The sequence below is a fragment of the Phyllostomus hastatus genome, unplaced genomic scaffold (assembly GCF_019186645.2).
Source record: "Phyllostomus hastatus isolate PE091 unplaced genomic scaffold, TTU_PhHast_1.1 phas_scaffold_78, whole genome shotgun sequence".
Taxonomy (NCBI): Eukaryota; Metazoa; Chordata; class Mammalia; order Chiroptera; family Phyllostomidae; genus Phyllostomus; species Phyllostomus hastatus.
The window spans coordinates 104,592,213-104,615,542 of NW_025334041.1; the positions used below are offsets into that span (position 1 = coordinate 104,592,213).

At 39.0% G+C, this 23,330-nt stretch overlaps 1 protein-coding gene and 1 non-coding gene across 2 annotated transcripts in view; one reads left to right on the plus strand and one right to left on the minus strand.

Annotated features, from left to right (window-relative positions):
* The window catches only part of MSH2 (mutS homolog 2), a 58,166-nt gene extending 44,430 nt beyond the window's left edge, over positions 1–13,736 (minus strand). Inside the window, exons 1-4 of the mRNA XM_045827704.1 lie at positions 13,424–13,736; positions 5,720–5,874; positions 2,106–2,384; positions 1,105–1,251 (exon numbers count right to left, since the gene is read on the minus strand). Coding sequence (XP_045683660.1) covers positions 1,105–1,251; positions 2,106–2,384; positions 5,720–5,874; positions 13,424–13,634 — 792 coding nt within the window. The 5' untranslated portion in view covers positions 13,635–13,736. The remainder of the gene's footprint in view (positions 1–1,104; positions 1,252–2,105; positions 2,385–5,719; positions 5,875–13,423) is intronic.
* Positions 13,737–21,342: 7,606 nt separating this feature from the next.
* On the plus strand, positions 21,343–21,415 carry LOC123812294. Its single transcript, XR_006784569.1, has one exon. It is a non-coding gene; the product is annotated as a small nucleolar RNA SNORD107 (small nucleolar RNA).
* Positions 21,416–23,330: the final 1,915 nt, after the last annotated feature.

The window sequence follows — 23,330 nt, forward strand, 5'->3', positions numbered from 1 at the left end:
TTTTTATTATGTCACCAAAAAAAAGGAGTAAAAAAGATAAATAGTTTATAAGAAATTATTACGTGATAAGCAAGCACTGCAAAATCATAATAGTCACAGTTCATTCTAGTTTGAAATCTACTTTGAAAATTATACTTTGTTTTGTCTTATTTAAATGTACAAGAGCCTCCAATCTTTTACCATAAAAATACCTTTCCCAAACCACACACATCTTGACGAGTTGAATAAAATAAACTTTAACCACGGAAAATCCTGTAAAGTTACATTTGCATATTCATTTCTACCACTGGATGTATATAACTAGTGCCAATTTTTGAGCCCAATTGTTTAGATGTAACATTTATTATGCAATTATTATGTGCTGTATACAATTTCACCCTCATTACATACTAATCTCTGTAACAATGCTTAAGATAGGTATTTTTAAACTTATTTAACATATAATGAAACTGCCTCTCAGAAAGATGAAGTAATTTATAAAAGACTCCACAGCTTGTATGTTATAAAGCTTTGATAGGTTTTTTCCCCCATCTGGTCAATAAACTGTCTCATGGATTTAAGTGACAGTAATCAGGCCCTTTCATATGGATCCAATAAAACTCTTCCTGTCCCAGGGATATGTGTTGTGTAATTATGACGGAATTATATTTAAGGTTATATTTAAATGTTTCCAGTCATTTTGAGTTTTTCACAAGCTTTCATTGATAAAATAAGCTTAATATCAGTATCCACAGTTTAGATTTGAAATACATGTGACAGAAGTAGCCTTCTTAAAAAGTCACTATTGCCCTGGACAGTGAACTCAATTGGCTGGAGTGTTTTATTGTAACCAAAAGGTTATGGATTTGATTCCCAGTCAGGGCACATGCCTTGGTTGCAAGTTTGATCCCAGGACCAAGCGCGTACAATCCCTAGGCTGGGCATGTACAGGAGGCAACCAAGCAATGTTTATCTTTCACATTGATGTTTCTCTCTCTTCCTTCCTCTCTCTAAAAAAAGCAGTAAAAAAAATGTCCTCAGGAGAGGATTAAAAAAAAGTTTTTTAAAGAAAAAATAAAGTCACCATTGTAACTTAAAACAAATTCACATTTGTAATCCACATACCTGATTCTCCATTTCTGGCAAGACAGCGCTATTCACCTGTTCTCCCTTTTTGCCTTTTAACAACCGGTTAAGGTCCTGATAAATATCTCTTGTGGAAAAGTCAGTTCTTTTTCTTTCTGTGATCAGAATTCCTCCTCTCTGAATAACCTGTTTTACAAGAAATATTTTAAATTATTATGAGAAATGAGAAAAGCAGTAAAAGGAAAACTATAGCACTGACACATATAAAGTGACAACAGCTAACAAATTATTAACCAACCTTAAATTTTCATACAACATGCAAGACATTATTAAAATATTTATGTGTCAACATGTATTTTAAAAAATCTATAAACTAAATTTTCATGGATATTTAAAATTATGTTCACACAGAACTTTCAAAAAATAGTCCCAACGGTTAAAAACTCCAAACAGAGTAATACTCTTGGAAAGTTGTTTAGATACTATCTATGCTAAAAATGCCCATCACAGATTTGCTCTCTCAAGCAGTTCTTACAGTATTTGTGGCCCACAAAAACAAAAGAATCCTTGGGGAATACAGCATCCCTTAAGAAATATCTAATAAACAATATACCAATAAAATGGCACAATCGGAATTTTGTTAAAAGAATCAAGTTCCATTCAAACTTGCAAAATAATCCTGAAGAACTGCATCTCATTTATTTGACAAATCCATGCTAACTACAGTAATAAATTTTGGGGTTTTTTTTTCAAATGGTCCTAAATCACCTTGTTTTTCCCCTGAACTGTAAAAGCATTCCTTTTGTCAAATGTGACTCGATTTGAACCCTTTATGGCTTGCATTCTCTTACTCTTTGGGGAGGGAAGAAGATAGGAGAAATGATCTGAAATAGAAAAGTCTTAAATAAAACACTACTATAATCACATACAAAGAATTTTTACTTTTAAGTTTTTATTTTTCCTAAAATAAAACAGCATCATGTTAATTACAGCCTTTACGTGGCTTAGTTTCTCCTCTCTCACTAGACTAATGCTCTTACCTGCCTCAGTTTCCCCATGTCTCCAGCAATCTCTCCTCCTGGTAAAACACATTCCTTCGGTCCAATCTGAATCAGGAGGGCCTCCAGATTGGAGAACTGATCGTTATCGGGGAACTCGCACAGTCCTAGCTTTCTCTGTATGGAGTCAACGTACCCAACGCCAACCTGTCTTTGGCCATCAACTGTGGACATTTTAATGCCCACAACGCCAATGGAATCTGATGTATCATTGTTCCCGAAGAGAATGTCTTCAAACTGAGAAAGATTACCAGGAGAAGCCTAAGCAAAAATAAAGAAAAAGTTTAAGAAACTGGTAAATGTACTTTAAAATTTTACTAGCAAACAAGAATTATACAACCTGGATAAATTTAACAAAATCGTACAAAAAAAAAAATAACTGCCTATAACCCAATAATCATCACCAATTTTCTATAAAGTATTCCCTCTGCTTTTCCAATTATTTTCAGAATACCTGGGCATATCTAAAAATAATTGTACCAAAAGTGATTTTGGTTTGAAATCTGGCAGCTGGGTTTACACACACATAACCATAAAGGAACCAAAAGTGATCATTCTGTCCACACCAGGCTTCAGTGTCTACATTCTGCCCTACTACCCACTGGCTGCACACATCAGTATTTTCACTAAGTAGCGTTACCACACAGGAGAGCGGTATTATTAGCTTAAATACTGACCTTGGAAAGTCTCTCTATATCAATATATTTATATATATAACAAAAATTGTTCTAAATCAGTGATTTTCCAAATAAAGGGTCCTTGACCTATTTTTAATATTTCAAAAATATTAGAACTATTCCTCTAAGATTACACAGAATAACTAAAGGGTCAAGTTTCTTTGCTTGTGTCTGGACAAGTCTGTGGATGACACTAAAAACTTTAACCTGATTAGCGGATAGGTTGAAGTTAACATAAGGCATTCTAGGGCAACTGACAACCATGGTACTGAAATACGAGGCAGTCACAAACAGTCTAAATGAGTGGAGTGACAGTCAAATTTAAGCAGCCAGTAGCCATCTATAATGTTAAATGTGATTAGCATAATAATCATTTAGCTTTTCACAATGATTCTGGATCTCCTATAGTTACAGACTGATTAAAATCTGGATAAAAAATGAAAAACTGTTGCCTGATACTCAAATTAAAAAACCCTGATTCAGTCATAAATGTAAACATCATACTTTCACATACATGCTTTAGATTTACATGCACGGGTTATGAAGCACACCTTAAAAACTCTCAAAAGTAAACCAGTAGCTAACAAAAAGGACTTTGAGAATACTTGAAAATGGTATGACTGGTAATCCTTGAACTGATGGTATCTAAGGTCCTTTCCTGCTCCAAACATACTAACTACTAAGAACATGGAGAAGAAATCAATCACAGAGATCAATTATTTTAAATATCAATAACACTTTACAATAGAATCAATAAGGTAAAAATGTAAACATAAGTTAGTTTTAGCTGTTATAATCTAAACTACTTTAAATGAAGATACCACCTTTTAACCTGATAAAGATACATATTTTAACATAAGCCCCCCCCTCACCTAAAAAAGAAGAATTCATCTTGAAGGGTTCTGATATGACCTAAAGGACTGACAGACTAATAACCATGACAGACTAGTAACCATGGTAATCACCTGAACTTACAGTTCTTTTTGTTGTTACTGAGTTCTGTGAGGAATGAGAAAGGAAACATCACTTTGTGGTACCCTCAATTTTCTCTTAACATCTTTCCAAGACATAGGCTAAAACTCTAAGGAAAAGACCCACTTTTCTTAGTATAGTAGCAATGAAAATTCCCAGAAAGCTCCATAATGTAGAATGCCAAATTCTCCCAGATATTGTCTTCAATAAATGTCTATTCTTACAAATGGGACAGGGGAGAAGGATATGGAATAAAGATAGAAAAATATTGTATTTGAAGCAGTATCAATATCGAATGTTTAAGTATGGCATTTAAACTCCACAAGAAAAAACTCAAAGGACTTTCAAATCAGAAAGCATCTTAAAAACGTTCTAATTTTACTGTTACTGAAGAAACAGATATAGAAGGTTGGGAAATTCACCAAGGTCACACAGAGAGACAGAAGAAACAAAAAATGCTTATAATAACTATGCACTGTGCCAAGTGGGTTCTTGAAATATGGGGGGATCACTTTGTAAATTATATGACTGTCTAACCACAGTCATATAATTATGCTGCACACCTAAAGCTAATATATAAAATACAAGCATAAAAAAAGAAATGAAAATGACTGACTACAAGCTCAGTGCATTGATCCCTTTCCCACACACACTTATTCTAAGAATAAATCTCACATCCCCAAAACAGTTTTTTTTTGTTATTCTCACTTGAAGACAAACTTACTGATTTTTAGAGAAAGGGGAAGTGGGGGGACAAACATCAACTGGTTGCCTCTCATACACACCTGAATGGGGACCAAACCTGTAACCTAGGCATGCACCCTGCTGGGAACCAATCGGAAACTTTCCCACTTATAGGATGATGCTCCAATCAACTGAGCTACACTGGCTAGGACCCCAAAAACATTTTAACCATTTACTGAAAACCTACTGGGTGTGGGTATTATGTGTGAACAGACAAAACAGTGATTTTATAGACTAATAAGATAGCTATTCAATAAAGCAATGCAGCACTATCTCCTTGAAGGCATTGAAAGCATGCTTGTCACTGTGGCTGGTGTGGCTCAGTGGACTGAGCATATAATTGGGAACTGAAAGGTCACCAGTTAAACTGCTGGTCAGGGCACATGCCTGGGTTGCAGGTCAAGTTCCCAGTTAGGGGTGTGCAAGAGGCAACCCATGGATGATTCTCTCACATTATCATGTTTCTCTCCTTCTCTTTCTTTCTCCCTCCCTTCCCCTCTCTAAAATTTAAAAGAAAAAAATCTTAAAAAAAATAAAAAGCAAGCAAGTCAACAAGCCTTTCTAGACACACCACAGAACATAATCACCATTAAAGTTCCAGACTTATAAAAAATTACAATCTGGCCCTGGCCAGTGTGAGTTGGTTGGAGCTTCAAGAAAGGTCACAGGTTCAATTCCCAGTTAGGGCACATGCCCAGGCTGTGGGTTCAGTTCCTGGTTGGTATGTATGAGGCAGCCTATTGATATTTCTCTCCCTCTTTCTCTAAAATCAATAAGCATATACTCTGGTAAGGATTAAAAAAAAATTACAATGTAATAGAAGAGAAAGGAACATACAAAGGTATAAACATGTGACAAATGTGTATAAATGACATATTTGGAAAAGTGTAAATTTGCGTAAAATTACTTCAAAAACAGTAAAATCAAATCCTTATTTAACGCTGTATCCAACTTTATGTGGCAGCTATTTATCATTTGTTTCCAGCACAGTGACCAACATCAGAGTGTTCACACTTAACATACCGATCTACTGAAATTCTGAGTTGCTATTAAATTGTAATTTTTTAAAATCACATGCCAAAGATTAAAATTTCTCAAGTCATTTTAGTATCACTTGTTTAAAATATTAAAACACAAAGAATTCCCTTACATTTTAGTTTTTTTCTATGCTTAAAAAAATAAATCAAAAAGGAAGATGATTACCTTAAATGCCAAATACCAATCATTCTCCTTGGAAGCCTTATTTCCAGCTTTGTTCTTATAAACTTCAACTCTATACTGCTGAACTAGAAGAAGGTCTTTTACAAAAGACTCAAAATTCATTTTACTAAGCACAACACTCTCCAGAGTCTTTGCTCCTAAAGAAAAATATTTAAAATATGTTAGAAATTTGAAGATTTGAAGTAACGTGTTCCAAGTGCCTAACCATGTTTTCCCCCAAAGCTACTAGGTTCTCTGAGTAATTCCTTCATTCAATAAACTGTTTATCAAGCACAAGTCAGATGTCCTAGGGACTCTGGTAGATGAGAAGTATAAAATGGTAAATAGATAGAGCCCCCTGCTCCCATGGAGCGGATGAATCAAAATAAAAAATTGAGAAGATACAAGAATAAAAGAATGAGTAAAAATATACACCTAGCCTTTTTTGTTCTTTTTTATAATTTGTTTTCTACAAATTTGAATACAAGTCATGTATGAACTATATAGTATTAGGTTGACCAAAAAGTCTATGTGGCTTTTTCCATAAAATAAAAAACACATTTTTCATTTTCACCAATTAACTTCACTGTTCTCAATTAATGTCTCGAATTGATCACTACCAACTAAAACTGGTCTACCCAACCATAGAGAAATCTCAGCACAAAACTTCCCAAACCACTTATGATAAGTTCCATCAGTCACAGCACCTTCTCCACAGACTGCACAAATCTGTGTTTCAGTTGCATTTTTACAGTTCTTGAAATAATAAAGCATTAAAATGGCAACACAAAAATTCACCAGTTTTGATAAGTTTTTTTTTTTATTGCACGCTGATATGACAGCTGTCACAATACAATCTAACAAAATTGTTTCAAATGAAGTTAAAGACAACTAAGCACTACTAGAGCCATCTTAGGGAAAAACGATAAATGAACTTTTTGGCCTTTTTTTCAAAAGGTCCATAAAAATGAGTTAGTCATTACTAATTGCAAAATGTTCTAGATAGTATATTCACATAGCTAAAAATTCAAAGGTTCAAAAGGTACAGCAAAGTTTCCTTTCAACACTGTCTCTTACACATCTGGTTCACCATCACGGTGTTATCAGTACATAAGACATATTCCGAAACATAGTCTATGTGCACACAGCAAATATGAATAAAGCGTTACCCTTTTCCTTTTACACAGCTGCTTATTACACACAATATTCTGCATCTTGGTGTTGTTTTTAACTTTAATATATTTTGAAGATTGTTCCATCAGCTTCTTTCAGTTTAGAGCTGCAAACCATCCAGTGACTCTTAGGACGCTCTCTAATTTAGTGTCTCTCACTGCTGGACAGATATACCTACATCTTCAGCCTCTGTTATAACAATGCTACATGAACAGCTTTGTGCTTCACTCTCCAAACATGTAAGGATATCTGTGATATAAAGTCTTAAAACTGGGTTTTTATCAAAGGATATGTGGGATTTTGATAAACATCACCAGACTATCTCCCTGGTTGGCTGTGCCAATTTACACCACCATCCATAATGTATAAATGCATATACTTCCCCCCACCCCACCCATTCAACAGTTTTCAAGCTTTCTAGTCTTCATCTTAGATCACTGATCCTCAACAGGGGGTGATCTTGCTCCCCTAGCAGACAACTGGCAATGTCTGGGCAGAGGCAGCGTGCTGTGAAACATGCAAAGGACAGCCCCTGGCAACAACAAATTAATCAGTCCAAAATATCAATATTGTCAAGGCTGAGAACACACCTTAGTTGAAAAATAGTGTCTCAGCTTGGTTGTGATTTGCAAGTACCAATTTCTTTTCAAAAATAAAATCACCCAAACTACCAAATTGAATCAAAACTCAATTTTCATATAAGTAATGCCAATTATTCACTTGCTGGCAATTCAGAATATACTTGTATATTATTCTGACAATTCTGGAACTTATGAAAAATTTAACCTAAATTTAACAGTAGACTGTGCCAAGTACACATATCAAATACAAATCAGCATAAAGATTAATTTTGATTTAGATGTTTTTAAAAATTTATTTATTTGTTTCTAGAGAGAGGAAGGGAGGGAGAAATAGGGAAAAAAACATCAATGTGAGACTGAAACATCGACCAGTTGCCTCTTGTATGTGCATGTGCTCCGATCTGGACCGAACCCTCAACGCAGGCATGTGCCCTGACCTGCAATCAAACCAGTGACCCCTCAACACCCAACCAACTTAGCCAGGCCGGCCAGGGCTAGGGCTTAAGATTTGTTTTGTACAGCACTTGAGACACAGCTGATACTTGGAGTATCAATTAGTTATAAGTATTAGACAGGAATCCCCACTGTCACAGATACCCTGAAAACTGGCTCAAATCTTGCTTCAGGTTATTTCTTATGATCTAGCACAGAACTGGCAAACAAATATCTACAGGGACCAGGCAGGTTAACAAATAAGCAAAGGAATCCAAAGGAAGAATTACAACAGAACTGACAGATGACACATGGCTTCATAAGAGACCATAATGGAATGGTGGAAACTGACAAAATGAGCAAAGCATCAGATAAAGAAGGAATTTAGACTGCTTAGGTCAGAGGGAGCAGCTACTCAGCTCCAGCCCGCTGCTGAGGTGCAGGGATATTTTTGCCCAGAGTTTGTAACTATGTAGATTTTTCCAAAATAAACTCAAAATCCATTTTTTACATGAGGTCTCCCAATTTTTAAGTTATAGGCAATTAATTAAAACTTTATCAAAATATCAGTTTTCAATTTGGTAAATTAAACAGGGCCACATTTTTCCTAAGTCCTGAATAGCTGTTCTATTTTTTGCTCACATTTAAAAAGTTGAAAAAAGAAAAAAAGCAAGTTGAATGAAAATGATGTTTACCTGAGAGTCTCATTCAGCAAGGCATGTACTAACATTCTCACAGGACATGCAGGATTAAGGCCTATCCAGGCTGCAGCAGACACAGCTCCCAACACTCAAGATCAGAACCTCAATGTGAAATGGTAGACCCCATTTAAATGTCCCCCCCCTTTTTTTTTGCCCTGACTGGTGTGGCTCAGTGGACTGAGTGCTGGCCTGGGAACCCAAAGGTCGCCGAATGATTCCCAGTCAGGGCACACACCTGGGTTGTGAGCTGCAGTCTAGGTCCCCAGTTGGGAGCAAGGAAGAGGCAGCTGATAGACGTATCTCTCACACATTGATGCTTCTCTCCCTCCCTTCCCTTCTCTCTAAAAATCCATATATATCTTTAAAAAATAGTAAGTAAATAAATTCTTCCCTTTTTTTGCCTAGCACACAGGATGACCATGCTGGTTTGCCCAAGACTTTGCCAGTTTTAGTATTGAAAGCCCAGCATCCCAGGACTCCCTGAACCCCGGGGCAAACGAGAATTATTGGCAAACCCTATCAGCCCACCTAGTTGAATATCCCAGAAATAATATTATTTCTATGATGAAATATCATCATCAAAAAGAAAAAAAAAACTTGCTCAAGAAAAATACTGAACCAGAGTTAGCACAAAATCAGAGAGGACTTTCTCCCAGAAATACTTATGAGTGCCATTATAAATATAGTCAGCAACTTCCAGTGATACATGGCAGTGAGTTTCAAAACATTGTTTTTCCTATCATCCTTCACTTTAGAGGGCAAAACATCAGGGGCAACCCAGCAAGAGCAATTCTGGGGAGAGGGGAAAAACACACTGATCTGACATAACTCTTAAAACAGTTCTCACTTAAATTGGTTCAGCGGGATAAACCAGCAGAATTGTCTAGCCAACAAAGTTTTTAAAAAACATTTGAATGTGAATGCTTATCACAGGATGAACAGGCCCTCTCAGATCTTCAAGCCCCACCACTCCCTATTTGTACACCTGACTACTTTGCACATCAGTATTAACAGCCTGGCCCTGAGTGAAAGTATACAGAGCAATAGTTCAGCCTTTTTACTGACACATTGAACAGAACAGAGGTTCACAATTGTGGTGATGTCTTAACAGTGGGTGAGGATAAAAGGCTATAAATGAGGTGATTTCCCTCTTTTCCAAGGCCTCCTCTACTTTCTCTACCCTCCCACAAAGCGAAATGCTGCCAGTTGGATTCCCCATCAGGGCACATGCCTGGGTTGCAGGCTTGGTCCCCTGCTGGGGGGAGTCCAAGAGGCAACAGATCAAAGGCAACAGGCTAATGTTTCTCTCTCACATAGGTGTTTCTCCACCTCTCTTTCTCTCTCCTTATCCCTTTCTCTAAAAATAAACCTTTTTTTAAAGTTTACTGCCTGTTTTTTAAAAAGTATAGGTTCAAAAATAATCCCCATATCATCAACTGATAAACAAAATATGGTATATCCATACAATGGAATATTTGGCAATAAAAAGGAATGAAGTACTGACAACCCTGATGAACCCTGCAAATATTGTTAAAAGAAAGAAGCCAGTCACAAAGACCACCTATTGTATGATTCCACTTATAGTCAGTCCTCTGTTATCTATGGTTCTGTATCCTCAGATTTAACCAACCTCAGATGGAAAATATTCAGGGTAGAAATGATATTGTTGCTAATGTTTACTATGTGGTTACCTCCATGGCAGTTATATCTGCGTTGAACATATGCAGACTTTTTTCCTTGTCATTATTTCCTAAACAATACAGTATAGCTATTTACATAGCATTTACATTGTATTAGATAAGTAATCTAGAGATGATTTAAAGTATAAGGGTGGATGTACCAGGGCTATTTATGAGTAGTACTATGCCAATTTATGTAAGGGACTTGAGCATCTGGATTTTGGTCTGGGAGAAGGTCCTGGAACCAATCCCCTGTAGACACCAAATCTAGCCGTGGAAACTAGATTAGTGGTTACCTGACGGTTGGAAGGATTGTAAAGAAAGGGAAGTAAATGCTAATGGATACAGTATTTCTTTTGGGGGGTGATGAAATGTTCTATAATTTGTTGTGTTATGGTTGCTTCATGTTGTGAATATACTAAAAACCACTGAAAGGGTGGAGCAAAAGTGGGTTTACAGTTGTTCATATGGCAAACAATACAATAAGTAAAAAGAATACAAGAATAAACTAGGTGTCTCACATACTCACAACAGCAAATCTACCTTTTCCCCATTCTATGCTTTAAGCAGGTAAATCATATTGTGTGTGAATGATAGCTCAACAAGCCTGTTATAACAAATGTGTCAAGACTAGGAGTAGGAGTGCAAGGGATCCTCACCAGGTTTGATCTGGGGTCATTTTTGCAATCAGCAATGCTGCCTGGAAACATAGCTAACATTCTTAGTCTTATCAGATTTCCAAAGCAGCAAAGGAAAAGATTTTGTTAACCCTTTACTCAGGTGGCATATTAAAATAAAATGAAAAATTCCTTCCAACAAACAAGTAAGTTTGGCAGCCTTACATCAACATACATTATAGAAAATATCCTCCATCACACTTCCCCTTGGACAGTAAAAACTGCAAAACATCAGCTTTTGAGATCCAAGATACTTTTTGTTTTTGAGCCTTTCCTTTTTTGGCCACTTCAGCCAATTTCTACTAAATTATCCATTTTTTAGAACTCTTATTAACCTACTCAAATAAATATTATAACAATCTTTTACCTATGGCATAAACCTCTAATTAAGAAACAGAACCTTGGGAATAACTAACATTCACTTCTAATCACCTTTGACCACATTCTCAATTGGATTAAGACGAGGTGTCCGTCTAGGTTATTCTAGTTTTAGAAATGTCCCTGGTAAAACCCAACTTTTTAACTTTCACAGGCAACAAAAGTAACAACTCTGTGTTTTTGTTTTTGTTTTTTAAATCTAGCCCTGGAGGGTGTGGCCCAGTGGATTCAGCACCAGCCTGCGAACCAAAGGGTCACTCGGTTCTATATTCCCAGTCAGGGCACATGACTAGGTTGTGGGCCAGGTCCCCAGTAGGGGGCACACAAAAGGCAACCACACATTTTATTTCTCTTCCTCTCTTTCTCCCTCCCTTCCCCTGTCTAAAAATAAACATTAAAAAAAATTTTTTTTAAATCTAAACTCCAACATCAAAAATATCTGGATGTTCACACTAAACTTCCTTCCCAGTAAATGGATATAATGCTTAGGATCTATCCATTATTCCATTCACAATCTAAATTAGACAGAAACATAGAACTATTTGGATTATTAACAGGTATTTAGAAAACCAGTCATCCAATTTATCTAACATACAAGTTAGAACTTCACATATTTTAAATGCTTAAACTATTCTAAACCATGTAATATAAAGGTAAGAGTACTAGCCTGAAATAACAGAAGTTATACAATTACTTTAAATTAGGAAAGCAATTTAGATGGTCAATAACTATGAAGCCACCCATAACACAAGCTCTGGCTGGTCTTACTGGTCCCTAGACCTCTCTATTTTTGCCCCTTCTGCCTCATCCTCCACACTACAGTGGAAATGATCCAATACGCCACCTTGTCTTTTCTTAAATTGAGTTTTCAAACCTCTCACTGCCTACAACATAAAATTCCAACATCTCTTGGCACAACATAAAAAGTCTTTCATCTTCTGACCCCACCTATCTGAGCCACTCTCCTCACTCATCGTGTTCTGCTTCAGCAATACCAATCCACCTCTTTTCAGGCCCTCTCCCCAGCAAACTCCTTGTTCTTTAAGACTCCAGTGAAATGTAGCCTGTCACACAATGCCTCTCCTGATGTCTCCAGCTTTTCATAATCTTGCCTCTTATGCCTCTTCAACAACTTATTCCAGAGCATGTAAATCCAGTTGTCACCTTGAATCTAATTATTTATGCCTTGCTCTTAACTACAGTGAGCTCTGGGAAGGTAGGGATATTGCCTTTTCATCTACTGCTCCCAGTGTCCATAACCCTGGCTGACACACCAGCACTCAAATCAGTTCCTACCTAATGAATGAAACATCTTTTGTCAGTGACATCCAAGTTACATGGGGCAAAGACAGGAGAAACCCACAACTCCTTACTCCCCCTAGAATGCTCTTTCCACTCTCACAATGGAGCCAGGGAGGAAAGAGATCAACATAAAACACAAAGCCCACAAAGGGTGACAAGTATGTAGCTTTCCACGGAGTGATGATGACGCTGGAGAGATGGGGCCGAGTTACAGAGAGCACTTGAATGGCGAGTTGAGGCACAAACGCACACAGCTGCTAAATGGAGGAGCTGCAACTTTAATCCAGGCGATCTGGCTCCAGAGTACGAGGTCCTGACCACCTGGCGGGCGACACTGCTTCTCAACAGTCTACAGATCCCCGTGCTGGCCCAGCGATATAAATCGAATGTGAGCAAAATAATAATGTTGACATAAAGTGGTTTCCCAAAACCCCTTCTATTCTAAGTATCACTTCTGAACTGGCATTTGTAATAAAAAGATTTGGTTTTTGATGAGATTCACGGGGCCCAGGCGGGGCCGTAGAGCAGAGACCAACGCGACTACGGTTAAACTGAACAATGTATTAAAACGCCTCGCACGACGTAGGAACGCTCCCTACGCGTTCGTTATCAGTTCAGCTTCGGAGGCAGGACCGGAGCGGGAGGTGGCACCCCACCTGGCCTGGCGGGGGCCAGAGAAAGCACAATTTCCCTCAGGGCACACACATCCCCACCCAGCTTCCCTCCGACCAAGCCTGCTAGCCGCCCACTTCCTGAGAGAAGCCCACTCCTTCCCGATCCTCACCCGCCGGCCCCATGTACTTGATCACGCCCTGGGTCTTGAACACCTCCCGGGCGGCCAGCAATGCATCCTCGCGGTGCGCCGTATAGAAGTCGCCCCGGTCGAAGAGGCGCACTGTGGTGGTCGGCTTCTCCGGCATGCTCTGGAAGAAGCGCACGAAGCCAAACTCGGCCACGCTATCCAGCTGCAGCGTCTCCTTCGGCTGCACCGCCATTTCGGAACCTCTCCACAGACTGGCTTAAGGGAACTGCACGACCCCACACCCCCTAAGTTGTTTCCCGCCTCCCCTCCACGACCCCTGTGCGGCGTCCGGCCTCTGCAGCCCGCCCAATCAGCATCCAGCGCTGCGTTTCTGTAGGTGGGAGTCCGCTGTCGTAACCAATCATAAACGGACGCGGCCCATCTTCCCGCGCCCGCGGACGACTGTCTACTGCGCATGCTTGAGCCAGGTCGCGCGCATACCTTGGCTGGCTCGTCTCGTGAAAATGACTTAGTTCTGGTTTTCTGGATTGTACGGCTGGGATTCGGAAGGGTGGGCATCCATCAGTGGAAGCGATCAGGCGGGACGTTAAGGCAGGTTTTGCATTTATTACAGACCCGGAAGCGGGGGAATGGAACCAGAAAGAAACTTGAAAACAGGGGAAAGCTAGCTTTCCACTCTTATTCCCAGTAGTTTTTAAAATCTGAACACACACTTCTCTTTTCTGCCTCTCTTCCTTTTTTAAGCAAACTGCTAACATCAAGGTTTATTCTCTACAACCTCCTAACTGCTTTTTACTAGCTAAATTACTTCTCGTTTAGTCCACTTCTTAATTCATTACAAAATGTTTACATAACCTCCTGTATGCCAGACTCTTCTAGGATCTAAGGATCACTAGTTAAAAAAACAAACAGAAAACACTGCCTTTGTTAACCTTACATTCTAATGAATGGTTCAACTATATAGTAAGTAAACTAAATGGTATGTTAAAAGATATGCGTTTAAGTAAAATAAAAAAAATAAAATATATATAGGGTTGAAATTTTTGAAATGTTAATCAAAGACCCAAAGGAGGTCTTGCACGGTTACCTGCCTTAGACAAGTATTGTACACTCCTGTCTGGCTAACCCTTCTAATGAAGCTGCCCCAAACCCTAATTCAACAAGCAGAATGACCCCAGGGGCTTTTCAAACTAATTCCTGGCCCTCACCTGCATTCAAGGGTTGGAATTTCTGAAGGTAGGGTCTTGGGATCTTTCAAAAAGCTCCCTAGATATACCTGATAATCAGCTCAGTTTAGAAATCACTGGCACACAGTTTAAAATTCAAATACCTTCTGAGGCAGAAAGCAGAGTTTGGATCACCTGACTGTTGACTACTCAGCAATGCTACATCCAGCCCTGCCCCCTCTTCTCACCCAAATCCTATGATCTAGGAGGACAATAAACTTCCCCTTTCCTCTTAACACTTGTGACTTCAACACAAAATTGTCTCTCTGCTCTGGAACAGCCCTTCCTAGCCCTTACAGGCATTTTGTGTAACAAACTCCTAGTCGTCCTTCAGTCCTCTGCTCAAAGGTCTCCTCAGAGAAAGCTGCCCAGTCTCCCACAGTGTAATTAGTTGCATTATCTTCTGAGGTTTCACTTTATATGTCTTGCTGCATTATTTTAGAAGTATCTGTTCACCTGTCTGTCTTGGGAAGGACAGGGATGGGTATTTTTGTCTATTTGTAATTGATAATAATGGGTAATGTTCATCAGCATTTATTGACTCCTGGATATTTTCTTTATTTTCATATGTTTTCTGTGTTTATCTGTTGTGGGAAAAACTTGGTTCTTCTTGCTGAGGCAGTAAAGAATTATAATCAGCAAGTCTATTAGCATGGAAGCAAAGTTTATTAATGATACGTTCTCATGGGAAAAGACTGGGGGATGGGGAGAAAGGCATAGGTAAAGGGCAAGGCAAGAGCATCAGGTCCTTTGTTCTGAGGATACATATGTAGTTGGCAGGAGGGGTGAGAGAGTTACATATTGATTGGTGGGTAAAAGGTGTTGCCAGCTTCCCCTGGGAAAGATTTGATCACCTAAACGTAGGTATGTGTGGAAGGCTGTTAATCCAGAATTCTTATCTTGCCCCAGACCACATTTGGTCATCTCATAAAACAAATACGTGACAGGAGGCAGTTAATTAGAGTTGATGCAGTTACCTAAAAGTTATTTACAGGCTCTTTCTGTAAGCATTAGGGACCCCCTTGTAAAACAGGCAGGCAATAAACCAAAGTTGTTTTATGGGCTTTTACTTTGGGCTCTGTGAACCTCTTCTTCTTCCCCCTTCTAGACCTTGGGATGAATACACAGTTTCAAAGGCTTTCTCCTAGATAGTGGAAACAATGCATAAAGAATTTCAAGGACTTCTCTCATCGTGTTTCTTGTGATGTTGGAACACCTGGCAATCTTACCAGACCAGGCTCAGGACTGCTGAGTTAGTGAGTCAGACAGGTCTCTGTCCTCCTCCCTGCTTTGGTTTACTGTTTATCCTACCTAACAAATTTTTGCAACTCTAAGTGTTAGGAACTTTCCTTTTTTTACAATAAAAAACTAAAACTTGGAGATGCCTAAATCACAGAGCGAGTAAGTGACAGAGCTAGAGTTCAGTCTTGTTCCAGATCCTGTATGCTTAACCATCTGTGTGCCATAAGGCCTGGCACATATTAGGTATGAAAGAAATGGATGTAACTGAATGAGCTGTACGTCACAATAACTGCTTCTACATGATAACCTAAGCTTGAGTGTCATCCCATCACTTCCCCTTTCTAAAATAGTGAGTTCAGAGGCAGGCAGCATTATAAGAAGAGTATCTACCTCTAGGGTTCACGTGGGGATCCAATGAGATAATATAGCTTTGAAAGTATTTTTTGCCCTGACTGGTGTAGCTCAGTTGCCTGGAGTGTCATCCCATAAACCAAATGGTGGCAGGTTTGATTCCCAGTCAGGGCACATACCCAGGTTGCGGGTTCAATCACTGGTCAGGGTGTGTACCACATGGCAACACATGGATGTTTCTCTGTCACAGCAGTGTTTATCTCTCTCCCTTCCTCTCTCTCTAAAGGCAAGAAAAGAAGATGTCCTCAAGTGAGGATTTTTTAAAAAAGTATTTTTTAATATTTTGTAAACAGCCTTTACTTGTTTACCATCACACTTACCCCCACCCAGACTATATCTATTTAGTATTTATTTATCAACTGAGTCTATTCTAAAAATAAAAAGGATGCCCACACTTGTCCTGATCTTAGAGGGCAATTCAAAGTAAAGTGAAGGGCTACAGGGAATGTCAAAACAAACTCCTCATCCTGGCTGCTGTGGCTCAGTGGACTGAGCCTTGTCCTGCAAACCAAAAGGTTGCTGGTTCGATTTCCAGCCAGGGCACATGCCAGGGTTGCAAGCCAGTTCCCCAGTTGGGGGTGTGAGAGAGGCGACCAATCAATGTTTCTCTCCTCTTTCTCCCTCCCTTCCCCTCTCTCTGAAAATAAAGTAAAAAAAAATAGCAAAACAAAACTTCTCAAGGCAAGTTAAGAAAGGGTTTATAGGGTGGGAGATGAGGGCCTTATGTGAGGACATTTATGTTAAGGTAGGTGAGGGCAGTGGATTCTACTCTGAAATTTAAAGATAAACAAGGAAAAAAATCTACTTCAGGTTATGAGCTAGACACTGCATCCCCACTTTAGAATATTTGTACAATTTAGGGTCATAGCCCACTGCTGATGGAGATGGGTCCCAGGTGTGAGCCTACTGCAAGAAACCAGTAACTGTTCGGTGGTTGCTCCTAGACAGCAGTACTAGAGCCACCAGCAAGAATGGGAGCTCTTTCTGTATATCCTTTGGTACTGAGAAAGAAAATGTGTTTCAAACCTGAGCTTTGTAGTCTGATGTTATTAGCTGCTCATTTGGGGAAGTTATCATTTATGATAGATTTTAATGGGCATAACGTACAGAAAATTCATCTAGAAGACTATCAGTCTTGGCAGAGGACAATGACCATTAATCAGACTTCGAAGATAACTAATGATTCCAGACATTCTTTACTTCGTATCCAAACTAATAACAATGATTCTAACATGCTTTCTTCCTACAAAATGCCCTGGAAAAGAGGGACCTTTAAATCAACCTGCTTGGAAACAAATTTAAAATAAAAGTTTGACATATGCTTGTAATCAATTTGAGGGGTTGTTTTAACTTCTTTTTAATTCATGCGCATGGATTAAATAAGTGTACATGATGTTAACAAAAATTCAGTAGAGTACACTTGAAGATCTAACTGGCTTTACTGAGAAATTCATGAATTGGGGAGCATCTCATCTAGCAAGCCAAGAGGTACTCTGACAAGCCACACAATATGGAAGGTTTTTTTGTTTGTTTGTTTGTTTTTTTAAGATTTTTATTTATTTACTTTCAGAGAGGGAAGGGAGGGAGAAAGAGAGAGAGAGAGAGAGAAACATCAATGTGCGGTTTCTAGGGGCCGTGACCTGCAACCCAGGCATGTGTCCTGACTGGGACTTGAACCTGCCATGCTTTGGTTTGCAGCCCGTGGAAGGTTTTTTATAGGCAGAGAAGGGTAGCACAAGAAAGGTATTAGCAAAAGAAAAGAAAGGATCATTTCAGGCAAGGTTACTTAAATTTAGGGAAAAGCCTGGTCTTTTAATTTTTTTCTAATAGTTTATTTTTTATTGTATTTTTCCATTACCATTTATCCCCCTTACACCCCTTTCTATCTCAACTCCTGTCTATCATGCAAATTACCTCTGCTTCCATTGGTGGGAATGGAACTGGCTCAAGTGACAGATTAACTCATTGGTGTTGACCAGAATATTCCAGACTGACTGATGAGATTACATTCCTGGAAAAGGACAAAACTGCAGAACAGGAAGAAGTGTAGGTTCGGTGTCATGGGTTCAGCATAAGTGACTCTATTTTGTGCCTGTGGTTTTCTCTTTTGTTAAATTCCAAAAGTTAATGTCAAATAGTCATACCTTATAGAAATTTCCTATGTTTTTCCATCCCACATGAGAAACTGAATTTCTAAAAATAACTGGTAAGAGTAATTTTGCAAAAATATACCTGGAAGACATGACATGATTGATAGGGGGCAATAAAATATTTATCCAATATGTGTTTTGTGGGTTTTTTTCAGATTTTATTTACTTTTAGAGAGAGGGGAAGGAGGGAGGAGAAAAAGAGGGAGAGAAACATTGATGTGAGAGAGAAACATCAGTTGGTTGCCTCTTGAATGCCCCTCGAGAGAGGACCGAACCTGCACCACCAGGCACGTGTCCTGACTGAGAATCAAACCCACGACCTCTCACTTTTCAGGATGGCACCCAATCAACTGATCCACCTGATCGGGGCCCAACATGGTTGTTTTTAATTTTCTACTATATTTTCCAAATTCACAATAATGACTGTTACTTTTTTATAATCAGAATAAGTATTGGACAAAACAGTCCATCCACCTACCAAAGAGACTCTTGAAAGAAATAATAATTAAGATTTTAAGCCAACTAAATCTAGGATGGTATTTAGTGAATTTTGAAGTGCTTTAACTAAATCTAAAATTATGATTGTTAATTCAATTTTATATGACGAATGCATATTCAGCACTGGTTTTGCTACCACTCTAGTTTCCCAAATCTTTGTAATAAGATTTACAAAGGGATATGCTTTGAATAAGGCACTGTCAACTGCCTCAGAAGCTGCAGTTTCAGAGAAAGAAGGCCTTTTGGAGTTGAGTATTAAGTAATACACTTGTAAAACAATGCTGTGGAAATATAATCAGATTCTGTATAATTTGCCCATTTAAATTTGTATGAAATTTAATATTTTTAGGTCTATTAACAGGATTGTATAACCATGGCCACAATCTAATTTTAGTACACTTTGTCACTCCAGAAGAAGCTTCGTCCCCATGAGCAGTCACTCCCCATTTGGAATACACTCCCTACCCCAAGCTCCTGTCAGCCACTAATCAACTTTCTGTCTCTATAGATTTGCCTCTTCTGGACATTCTATATAAATGGAACCATATAAAATAGGCTCTTTAGCAACTGGCTTCTTTCACTTAGCATATGTTTTTAAAGTTCATCCCTGTAATTATATGTAACAGCACTTCATTCCTTCCTATCACCAAATGATATTTCATAATGTGGGTGTGTATGTTATTTCTCCACCCATCAGTTGGTGGGCATTTGTGTGGTTTCAACATTTGGGCCATCATGAAAAATACTGTAAATGTTTGTGTGAAATTTTTTATATGGATGTATGTGTTTATTTCTCCTGGATACATACATACCTTGAAGAGAAGTTTCTGGGTTAAACTTTAATATGTTTAACTGTAATCTTTACATTTGACTATAATCCATATGTTTAACATACTATTGTTAACATTTTGAAGAACTGCCAAACTGTTTTCCAAAATGGCTGCAGCATTTTCCATTCTTACCAGCAATGAATGAAGGTTCTAACTTTTTCACATCAAAAAGACATTACTGGCCCCAGCTGATGTGGCTCAGTGGATTGAGCACCAGCCTGTGAAACAAAGGGTCACCAGTTCAATTCCCAGTCAGGGCACATGCCTGGGTTGCAGGCCAGGTCCCCAGTAAGGGGTACATGAGAGGCAAACACACATTGATGTTTCTCTCCCTCTCTTTCTCCCTCCCTTCCCCTCTCTCTCTAAAAATAAATACATAAAATCTTTTTTTTAAAGGACATTACGGTCTTTTTCATTATAGCCATCTCATTGGGTGTAAATGGTATCTCGTTGTGATTTTGATTTGCTTTGCTCTAATGGCTTATGACATTGAGAAATTTTTCATGCACTCTGTATGTTCTTCTGAGAAAATATTTGTGAATCACATATCTGATAAGGGATTTGTATGAGAATATATATTAAGAAATCTTACATCTCAATGAGAGAAAGATAACCCAAAAATGAGCAAAGGAAGAGGCACAGAAACAAGGGACAGACAGATAGCTTTAAGAGGGTAGTGGGGAGGGTGGGACTAGTTGAAAGAAGGTGAAGGAATTAGACAACATGTATACATCACTATGGACATGAACAACAGTATGGGGATTGACTGTGGGAAGGGGACAAAGGAGGAAAAATTGGGACAACTGTAATAGAATAAAAAAATAACATTTTTAAAAAGATTTATTTACTTTTAGAGAGAGGGAAAGGGAAGGAGAAAGAGTGGGAGAGAAACACCAATGTGTGGTTGTCGCTTGCGTGCCCCCCTACTGGGGACCTGGCCCAAAACCCAGGCATGTGCCCTGACTGGGAATTGAACTGGTGACCCTTTGGTTCGCAGCCCGCACTCAATCCACTGAGCTACACCAGCCAGGGCTAAAAAAAAATTTTTTTAAATCAGTTCTAAGTAACGTGCTAAAATTAAAAAATAAAAATCGGCAAAGGATCTGAAGATAGTCACTAATTTTTTAATTTATTTCCAGGCTCTCTATTCTGTTCCATTGATCTATGTATCTGATTTTTTGTTTGTTTTTTTTCCCATACCATACTATTTTGATTACTATAACTTTGTAACATAATTTGAAGCCAGGGAGCATGATGCCTCCAGCTTTGTTCTTCTTTTTCAATTGCTTTGGCTATTCATAGTCTTTTGTGGTTCTACATAAATTTTAGAGTTGTTTGTTCTATTTCTGTGAAAAATGCCATTGGCAGCGCTGGTTGGCTTGGCTCAGTGGATTGGGTTCCAGCCTGCAAACCAAAGGGTCACCAGTTCAATTTCTGGTCAGGGCACATGCCTGGGTTGTGGGCCAGATACCCAATAGGGGGTGTGCAAGAGGCAACCACACACTGTTGTCTCTCTCTCTCTTTCTCCTTCCCTTTCTCTAAAAAGAAATAAATAAAATCTTTTTTTAAAAGAAAGGATTTTTAATTTATGATGAGAAAGGACCTTATCTAAACATAATTATTTCAAATTGTGAGCTTTAAAATGTCAGTGAAAAAAAAAAAGAAAGGATTTTTGGTTCAAGGAATGGTAAATTGTGAGGAAGCAGTTAGGAATATATGGGAGAATTGATGGAAGAGAAGGGCTATTTTATTAAGATCTGTTTATGCAAACTCATCTCAGTGTGGACTCTAATCTCTGGTGCTAAGTGGCTCTTCATTCCCGGGTACAAAAAGAAACTCCACAAAGGGAAATTTCTACCCTGCTTTTAGACAGTTAAGGAGAAAGTAGAGAAGTGTTCCTACATCTGCTGATTCTCAGCTGCCTTCAGCTCAAAAACAGTAATGCTTATGCCAAAGCAGCAGGTTTTGATGTGGCACATCCTGATTGCCTTTGTGTTGAAAGAAGTAGAAAGAGCTGAGATGTGTTAAGAAAGGGTTTGTGGAAGAAAGGGATCTTAAGCTGGGTCTTGATTAAGTAGAGGGTATAGTGGGAAATAAAGTCAATTGTAATCAGATATTAGTTCTGGGAATGGTATACAAAAAGGCTCGAGATGGGAATAGTATTAGGTATTAGGGAAGCTAGAAATTACATTAATCTTGGCAAGTGGTAAAGTCTGGAACCAGGTAGTGATAGTGAAGAGGAAGGAGGAACCAAAGGAGGCCACGCAGAGCAACCATAGCTAGATGACACCATCGGAGCCCAGGGCTGGGATGCCACCCTGGGAACACTCCTGTAGCTGCCATTGGTCTCACCCCATTGGTGCTCATGAGTGTTTCCTCAATTGTTCTTCTTTCTTCTTTTTCAGATTTTGTTTATTTTTTAGAAAGGGGAAGGGAGGGAGAATGAGAGGGACAGAAGCATCAATGTGTGGTTGTCTCTCACATGCTCCCCACTGGGGACCTGGCCTGCATTCTAGGCATGTGCCTTGACTGGGAATAGAACTGGTGACCCTTTAATTCACAGGCTGGCACACAACCACTGAGCCCCAGCTGTTCTTCCTTCTTTTTAATCATAAGATTCCAAGTCCTACATGGAGGTTCCTGTCCCCTGGCTACTGAGAGCAGTAGGCAGCAGAGTACTATCTCTCACCAATATCATACACAGAAGTCTCGGCAAGTCGAAGAGAGGATGGGATACTGGGCAACCAGAAGGGGAAAGAGTACTCACTCTAGGGCCAGACTGTGAAAGCCTTGTACACCCACACACATTCGCAGGTGAGAGTAGTAGACTTCATTCTGTATAAAATGCTATCACTGACTTTAGGCAAATGATTCTGAGAGCTATGTGGGGTTTATACTAGAGAGAGAATAGATTGGTAGCAAAGAGACCAGTGAAGATGTGTAAGAGAAGGCAGATTAGAGGAACGTTGTTTCTGAGGGAGAATCACAGGGCCCGATGACTAAGGGAAAAGAAAAGGTATGAGACAGAAAAGAATTTGGGACTTGGTGCATGATGATGTCATGAACTGATTCTGGGAATACAGGAGACAAATTAGGTTTTTGAAGGAAGATAGTGAGATCATTAAAGGCTAGTTAAGTGAAACACAGTTTCCTGTAGAACTAAGGATGAAGGTCAGAAATGGAGATGGTATTTGCATTATCATCTAGGCTTAGAAGGTGACTAAGGCAAGGGAACAACAGATAAAATCCTCCAGGAAGGAAAAGCAGGAAAAACAGAAGGATAAATCCGGAGAACATCAGTATTTCAGAGTCAGTAGGAGAGGAAGACAACCAGGGGAGATTAATGCCCATGAAGCCAAAGAAGAAATTAGTAAGCTACACACTGGAGTAGGGAATGGAGCAGTTAACATGGTGATAAGCTGTGTGGAAGATCAAACGGTGAAACACTGGGGAGAAAAGGCCATTGGCAATTAACAGGTCAGTGTTGACCTTAGCAAGAATAGCTTTAGAAGAGATAGAAGAGTAGGACAGGGACTAGAGGGCAATGGGCTGAAAAGTGTGCCACTTGTAC